The sequence below is a fragment of the Pempheris klunzingeri genome, chromosome 18, assembly GCF_042242105.1.
Source record: "Pempheris klunzingeri isolate RE-2024b chromosome 18, fPemKlu1.hap1, whole genome shotgun sequence".
Lineage (NCBI taxonomy): Eukaryota > Metazoa > Chordata > Actinopteri > Acropomatiformes > Pempheridae > Pempheris > Pempheris klunzingeri.
The window spans coordinates 16,643,747-16,652,490 of NC_092029.1; the positions used below are offsets into that span (position 1 = coordinate 16,643,747).

The 8,744-nt window shown below is 39.7% G+C and overlaps 1 protein-coding gene across 1 annotated transcript; it reads left to right on the forward strand.

Moving 5' to 3' along the window:
• Window positions 1-140: 140 nt before the first annotated feature.
• LOC139218045 (adenylate kinase 7-like) lies at window positions 141-5,855 on the forward strand. Its single transcript, XM_070849580.1, has 18 exons — window positions 141-224; window positions 316-471; window positions 1,581-1,695; window positions 1,805-1,899; window positions 1,971-2,081; window positions 2,239-2,322; window positions 2,433-2,521; window positions 2,612-2,702; window positions 2,873-2,950; window positions 3,380-3,529; window positions 3,646-3,774; window positions 3,913-4,015; window positions 4,137-4,265; window positions 4,352-4,417; window positions 4,565-4,762; window positions 5,068-5,285; window positions 5,478-5,636; window positions 5,721-5,855. The coding sequence occupies exons 1-18, from the start codon at window positions 141-143 to the stop codon at window positions 5,754-5,756; spliced, it is 2,091 nt and encodes a 696-aa protein (XP_070705681.1). The 3' UTR covers window positions 5,757-5,855.
• Window positions 5,856-8,744: the final 2,889 nt, after the last annotated feature.

Sequence of the window (8,744 nt, forward strand, 5' to 3'; positions counted from 1 at the left end):
CAACGGACGATTAGGAACACCGCAGTTATTCTCACTAATGTAGCTATACTGCTAAACAGTTTAAAACACACTTTTAGCAGTACAAGTAGTCATTTCTGCAAAAAGCACAACATATTAGTAAAACTAGTCGCCTTTTTATAATGGGGGACAAAAAGCAACAAGCACGTCCGAAACGTGTTTTTATCAACGACGTGGAGAGGTATTCCTCCAAAAACATTGCTAAGGTAGGCAGGTCAATAAGTAGCTAATGCTATGTTGTTCATGTCAAATGGGTTGACATCAAATTTACTGCGTTTTTTCTGACTTACTCAACAGTTTTTATCGACGTGCGTCTCCGGAGAGAGCTCCGAGGAAGCCGAGGCCGAGGAGACGTCGGCCTCCCCTCCAGGGGAACCTGCTTTCCAGATAGTGGGAACTGTGTCTCCCTCCGCCAAAGAGGAGAGAGGCAGCTTTCTGCTTGAACAGTACAGAGTGAGTCAGCCATTAAATCACAAAGTGGTCCTTCTGGTTGTGTGCTGGAATGTGGCACTTATTCAAGGCTTTATTTTGGCAAATATTTACAGCACAGGTGGTGGTTGAAGGTAACTACTTTTAAGTACTTTTACTTTTACCATTTGCCAGCTGGAGGTAAGACTAATTATTCTGCAGCAGTGGGGGGATGGAGTTCCTGTTATAACATGTGAATTTCCCCAGATGGGGGATCAATAAAGTCCATCTCATCTCATCTCATCTCATACTTAGTCACTCATTACTTTACAAATTAAGACAGAGGACACAGCAGCTGAAATGATTAGTCAACTGACTGATTTGAATCATTTTGATTTATTTTTTGAAAACTCACTGAGGTTTGGACTGTTGGTTGGACAAAACAAGCACTGTGAAGGTTCTGAGTGACTGTGGTGGGATTTCTCACTACTTTTTCTGAATTCTTGTAAACTGAACAATCAATCAGTTAATGGAGAGAATGATCAGAATAGATTAATCCATAAGGAAAATAATCATTACTTGCAGTCCAATCAGAATCAGAATCAGAATCAGAATTCAGAATCAGAATTACTTTAATAATCCCCAGGGGGAAATTGCTTTTTGTTACACACAGCTCCAAAAGAATAAGAATAAGAATAAACTTCAAACACAAAGTAAAATATAAATATATAAAAGTATGTATAAAAAAAGATGTATTAAAAATTATTATTACAAATTATTACACTGAGGTAAATTACTGCACCAGGTGAGTCCAGAGTCTTATAATAATAATAACACATACATAATAATAATAATAATACATAATAGTTAGAAATTAGCTCCACTTTAACCTCAAAAGTCAGCCTTTACATTAATGCATAAGGCTAATAATAATCTAATGGTATAATATGTGATAGTATAACTGTCACAAAGGCCTTTTTTCTGCATTTAACACTTTTATTCAACTCAGCTTTTGCTGTTTTAATGTGGCATAGCTGCTTTTACTTGCCACCACTGCATAAGGTGTTCACAACAACTCAGTGCCTTTCATGTCTGTTTCTGGACAAAGCAAATTGCAGACAACGTGTAACGGGGTGTATAAAATCTTTTGGTAGTCACCAACTCAAGATGAGCTTCTTGAACGCCTGCTGCAGTGTGATGTGGTGGTGTACAACATCTCAGAAAGTGCTACAAAACAGCAGATTGAAGAAGCGACATGGGCAATCACAGGTAAGAGCTTAAGTAGGCTTATTACACAGTGACATAAATATATCTTGGTCTAAGCCTACAGCTGTTTCCTTGCTCTATGTTGTATTTTTTTTCCATCCTTTACAAACAGCCCTTCATGCTGAGATGGAGAGTTTCAATTCTCGGAAAATGTTCATCTTAGTCTCAACCGTGATGACCTGGGCCATGACCAAACCACAGAATCCGGTGAGCCTGCAGGGAAACTTTGGCAAACTGTCGACTTGTTCAGTGCATAAAACACAACTTGCTCTCTTCAGGATGAAACAGATGTTCTTCTAACAGAGGAGGAGTTCAGAAGACGAAGGCCACATCCCAGTTTCAGAAACCACAATAATCTGGAGAAACTTGTGCTCAAACTGGGTAGAGGTGTAAGTACATTATTCGGATAGGAACTTCAACTTCATACAAATAAAAGAATGGGAGCATTTCACGTCATCTAACAGGATAATGAATGAACTATAAAAAGATACAGACGGCAAAAGTGTCTGTAAAACTAAAATTCTGTTTTATTTTCCAATCTTACAGAAAAGGTCTAAGCTCACTGGCTATGTTGTAGCATGTGGTCTTCAGTATGGAAAGGGAGAAAACCTCTTTCACTTCTTTTTTAAGGTAGATATGAATGTGATAGTAACTCAGTATATTGTATGTCTGCGTATGTACTGGATGCTTAATTTGCAATATTGTTTTTCGGGAAATGTTTTGTTTGTATTTACGAACAGGTGTCTTGGTTGATGCAGTTTCCAGAAGTTCCTCTGTTTGGACAGGGCACAAATTACATCCCCATGATACACGTTTACGACCTTGGAGGGTGATCTTAATTGACTGGACTTCTACATATTGACCATAATTTGTTATTTTGAAATCATTACAGTAGTGCTGAACTGTGTTCCTTTTTCAGAGTGATCCAAAGCATCATTGAACTCAGGCCAAAGTCTAAGTACATTCTTGCTGTTGATGACTCCAAGAGCACTTTAGAGGGAATCATAAAGGTAATCCAAGATTTGAATTCAGCGGGGTTGTTACATGTTGTCTCTCTCCCCTTTTGTTTTTCATCACTCAATTGTGACTTTTCTACAATGAGCTGCAATGACAAAAAAAGACAGAAAGGTGCAAAAAGAATACAAAAGATATTCTTGCTCTCTGACTCTTAACCCCTTAGATGATAAGCGATACACTCGGGCCGGGAAAAGTGAACAAATTACCAGAGCAGGAAGCCATCACCACGAAGGCTTTTAAGGTACAGTATGCCCATTTTTCTGTCATTTTAGATAAGTTAGAATCTAGTCTGCAATCTATCAATCTGTCAAGCAATTCTGTAGAGCTGCTTAAGCTTGAATATCCAACCAAGCTTTAGTACAAACACTACAATCTCTTGTCATTTTCAGTTTTAGTAAACTGAAATAAAAATCAAAACTAGACTTCAGAGAAAAACAAATACTAACTGAAAAGACATTGTGTACTTAAAAAACGAACTAAAGTGAAATAACAAAATATATAGGAAATGTCTTTAGTTTTAGTCTTTGTCAGTCTGGTCATATCTGTCATCACAACCAGCATGACGAGACAATGGTGCATATGTTTATTGACACTGGGATTTCTACATGACTGGGACTCAATTGCCTTCAAGCGTTGTGTTTGTACTGTAAAACCAGTCTTCTCTTTGCAGCCGGAGGAACTGGAGTACCTAAGTATCAACCTCCGCCTGGATGCCTTCATTATAAAAGACTCCTTCAGTCTGCGCTGGACGTCTGAAGCTGGGATGGTTGAAAACATGCAGAGCGTTGTGGAGGAATACAAAAACACCAGGCAGCTACTGGTAAGTCCTTCAAATAAAGGACTTTATCTATATCGACTGTAAAGTCATGCAGATCCATACAAACATGTAAAAGCTATTTTGATACCAGTTAAAAAATGTTCTGTTAATTTCCAAAGCCGATCAGAATCTGCCTGGTTGGACCTCCAGCTGTGGGTAAAACCACAGTTGCAGAGAAGCTCTGCAGTCATTATCAGATACATCACATCAAGATCAAAGACATTATTGAGGACAAGATCACACAGCTGGTCAGTGGAGCCAAAGAATTACATTTGCAGACTTCAGTTTTCTCTCACTGCTGTCATGTAACCCTGCCCTGCTGTGGAAGTTCTTTTGCAATTTGAGACCCACTGTTCATTTTTTATGTTTCTTTCCATGTCCCACAGGAGACAGTGAGTGCAGCTGATCCTGACCATGTCAGTGAAGAGGCAGCAGCTGCTGCACAGAAACAACTGGAGAACTTTAACAATAGCATGGATATGAATGCAGGTTCATTGTAGAGACTTTTGTAATAGGTTTATCTGTGGTTGGATTATTGGTGGGTTGTTGTTGCATACAGAGCCTTTTAGTTCCTCATTATAGGTTTAAACGACACATGTTGGTCCATCAGGTCGACTGGCTGACCATCAAGTTTTTGAAATTTTGCGAGAAAAGCTGAATTCAAAGCCATGTAGGAACCACGGATTTGTCCTGGACGGCTTCCCTAAAACTTACGAGCAAGCAAAGCTGATTTTCTCTGGTAAGTCTCATCCGTTCATTTAATTACTGTATGATGCTGATTGATATTGATTACACTAATGTGGATGTGGTGATTTTATCATTCAGATGAGGACTTGGAGAACCAGGATTTGATGTCCAAAGCACCCTTGTACAACAAGAACATCACTCCAGGTTGTTGATGTACTTCTTACTTTAATTTACCACAAAGGCATAAGACAGGCCACTCAATTCGTACAGCATCATTCATACCGATAATACCGACTTGCTCAAAACTCTGGCTAAAGCTCTTTCTTACTCTCCTTGTTTAATGCCTTGCAGAGCACGTTTTGTCCCTAAATGCGACAGATGATTTTCTGACAAAGAGGGCACAGGGACTTCCACAGAGCGTGGCAGAGGAAATGCGCTACACTCAAGAGGAATTTGTCCCTCGCCTGATCAGATACAGACAACTTAATACTGCTGAGGAAACCATACTGGACTACTTTGATGAGCTTGAGATTCATCCAGAACATATCGGTAATGTCCTCAAAGGCACATAGTTCATATAAGGCCACAACAGGATTCAGAAAAACAATCTTCTCATCTAACTCCTAGAAAGAGAGCATTTCTTCATTGTTCCTTTAATGAAAAGGATAAACACATTGGACGTGATGTTTCTTTTAGTTTTTTCCCTCTCCAGCACCTGGCTTATTAAGAAAAACAGCGATCTTCTGTTCACCTCATGGCCACAAACATAATATTCAGTAGAGAGGCTTGTAGAAGCTGCCAATCCACTTCATGATGGTCGTGTTACAACTAACTTTTGGCTTGTTTCCCTCTAGAGGTCAGTACAGGAGATCCAGAGTACACAGATGTCATGAAGAAGATCACAAAGATGGTGGGCAATCCCAAAAACTATGGCCTGAGTGAAAAGGAGCAGGAGGAGGAGGACAGAAAGAAAGAAGAAGAGAGGAAGCAGAAAATGGCTGCAGAGGCGGCAGAGAAGAAACGAAGGAATGAAGCTGCACTGGCTGAGATGGCTGCACAGTATGAGGAGTGGGTAAGCTGAAAGAAAAACACTCACAGACAATAAAAGTCTTAATAATAAACTTTTTTGATTTGGTTACAAAGTGCTTTACATGGCTGAACCTGGATTAAAATATTTCAGGACTGAGGCAAATAAAATGAGATGGTAGTGATAAATTGCAGTGCCACATTTGTGTCATACCGTTTCTTTTTTATTATTTATTAGCAAAGGAATTTGTCTGAGGTGAAGAGACAGGAGCACGAGATGTTTGAAGCTCGCTCTCTTCCTCTGAGGAACTACCTGATGAAGTATGTGATGCCCTCGCTCACTGAGGCCATGTCAGAGTGCTGCAAGATCAAACCAGACGACCCCGTCGACTTCCTGGTATTTACACATTGGAGCTTTGCAAAGCCATTGCTAAATGTAAGTGAAGTGATGCAGCTGATATGTTCTGTTTTATTTCTGCAGGCTGAATATCTACTACGGAACAACCAACAGGAGTAACAATGAAGAAACGACCTAATTCATGTTATCAGTGTCCAGTATTTGAGACTGTGTTTATTCTGTAGTAAATAACATAATCAAAAGATGATGAAGATGAAAGTTGAGTGTTGCATCAGTGTTACAAGCTCATAATAAATATGAAGAACTTTCCTCAGAAGGTTGTGAACATTCAAGCAGTTTGTCTGTCTGAACGGTGCCTGTAGTTGTGACCACCAACATGTCCATGCTTATACAGGTTTACATTCTAGCTGACAATGCTAATAAATTCATTCAAAGTGCTCCTTCACAGCACTTACATGTGTAATCCCTGGTCCACACCACTTTCAGTAAGTGGGTCACTCTTTATGAAGGGTTAATGAATTGTACTGTAAGTAATGACTGTAGTCCATCCATCCATTATCTGTACCGCTTATCCTTCAGGATCACATGGGGGGCTGGAGCCAATCCCAGCTGACTGGGAGAGGAGGGGTACATGCTGAACAATCACAGCTAATCACAGGGCCAACAGACAGATGACCATTCATGCTCACACTCACACCTACGGACAATTTAGAGTCACCAATTAACCTGCATGTCTTTGGACTGTGGGAGGAAGCCAGAGCACCAGGAGAAAACCCAGAAAGACCTCAGGTTCAAACCTGGAACCTTCTTGCTGTGAGACAACAGTGCTAACCACCGCACCACCACGCTGCCCTGATGACTTCAGTACTTTTGTAAATTATGTAATGTTGCTTTACAGATCATTTGTAAGCCATTGATAAGAGAACCTTTAGGTTGGTCAGTCAGTCATAACTGAATCATTAATAAATGCTCATGAGTTTCCATTCTGCTGTTATACTTGTTAAAAAAGTCATAAATACTCGTGAGAGTATCTTTTTCTCATAAGCCTTCAGAAAAATCAGTCAATTTCAGTCAAATAATCAGTCACTGATAAATTACCCATCCAGTCCTCAGGTTTAACTGTTACTGAATATTTAATTAGTGAGCTGTTGTCCAGATGTCCTGCGGCCCTTTTCAAAAGGTCAGAGGTCAAGTGCTCCATTAGAGGCAAGCCAAAGATGACGCATTTATGAAGGGTGACTCATTGGAGATCTGAAATATATTGCACAAACAGGAGTGCATGAACCTCAGCTGTGTAAGTGGAAAATCAAGTGTTGGATATGAAAGGAAAACTATGAATAGTTTCACCCAACAAAAAATATATTGCAGGTATGGTGTGATATGGTTTACATATATCACTGATATTAATTACATATATTACTTTCAATATGAATGTTGAAATAGATGATATGCTCTTTTTTTGTAGGACTTGGCTCAGTGTTTGTTCGAGGCGTTTATGGTTTAGCCAGATTTCCACTCATTACAGTTCTGTCCTCTTACAGCCTCCATCTGGCCTGTGACTCAGCTCCCTCTGTGTCAGAGGCTCAGCGCTTACTGGAAGAGGCATACCGACTCTGGTCTTAATCCAGCAAAGATGTAAACACAGCAATCGTTAGGAAAGAGTCTATTTTGTGCACTTTGGTGGGCAGTGAGAGCCCAGACGCAGCGTTCAGAATAGTTGATTAACATTGAAACATACAGAGGATAATAAAAATATATTTATTGCATGTTATGTGAATCGTTTAACTCTCATTTAGGCCACAAGCTAGCACTGTGCTCCCAGTTAAGCAGAATATGAAGTCTGCTCTTTCAACAGCAGGTGGTGCACAATGTCCATCTAGAAACTTCACCGAGGCATTCAAGTGTTTTAAGTGTTTTTATTTTTCTCAACTCCACCTAAAGACAAAAGAAGTCTCATAAGATGCATTGAAATCACACTTCTTGCTTTTGGGTTAATGAATCCATCCGGCTGTGGAAAAAGGCCTTTGTTCTGATGCTGTGGTAAAATGCATCATAAAACGAGAATGTGTTGCTCTACTTGTTGTGGATATTAAAGTCAAACTGGTGTCTGGAGTTTGCTTTGTAGTTTGTTTGTGACGGAGGATCTGTAGAATCCACCATCTCATTAGAAGCTGTCTGCAGCAGGAAAACAAATCATAACTGAAGCACTTCCTGTCACAGCCACTTTATGTGCAAGGTCTCACCACAATAAATGGCAAGAATTGTATTTTCCAGGTCATTAAAGCCACAAAACTATATTGTTCTACTATAATTGTTCCTGTAGCTGTGGGTACTTGAGGTTTTACAGTAACTTTATACAGTAACTCTCATTACTAATCTATATCAACTCTTGCAACTGTTTTTGTGGAGAGGGATAATTCTTGTATTTTTAAATCTTAGCCCTATTTTTACATACTTTGGGTTCGAAATGACTGGTAGGTGCAAAAAGTTTTGGAGCTGGTTCAGTAAATCTCTGCCAGCAGCTGCAAAGGGGCTACGATAGCTGTAATACGATCCTTTTGTGTTACCTCATCCGTTAAATTACACCCACTAAAAGTGCTTGTGTTTTTGCCACTGACAAGCTGACAAAAGCGGTAATTTTACCTTGCAGGACGTGGGTAGTTGCTGCAACTTTGGTGCTTTAACACATTAGATGCAAAGTTACACAATAACAGAAGCAAACCAACTGTTCGAGGCAGTGGTAGCCAGCAACTCCCGTGTTCTGTGAGGTAAAATTATCGTTTTTGTCAATGGAGTCTGGTCTGCTTTGAACCAAGATAGAGCCGCTGTTTCTGGTCAGACACTTACAGGTCTATCTTTGTAACGATCCTCTATATAATGTTGTCGCACACTTCAAATAACAATTTGAGTGTGTCAGTGGAAAAAACAAACACTTTTAGTGGACATATTTGGACAGCCAAGGTTGCCCCAAAGGATATATTACATTACTGCTGGCTGAGACAATCCACTTAATTAGTCTACTTGTGCCCGAGTTTACATTTAACAGAGTTGTCCCTTATTTGGTTTAGTTAATGTCTGCATCTATTTTTTTTTAACAAGAATCAACTGAAACCAGTCAGTATGGATCTGCAGCAGGTATGGCCTGCA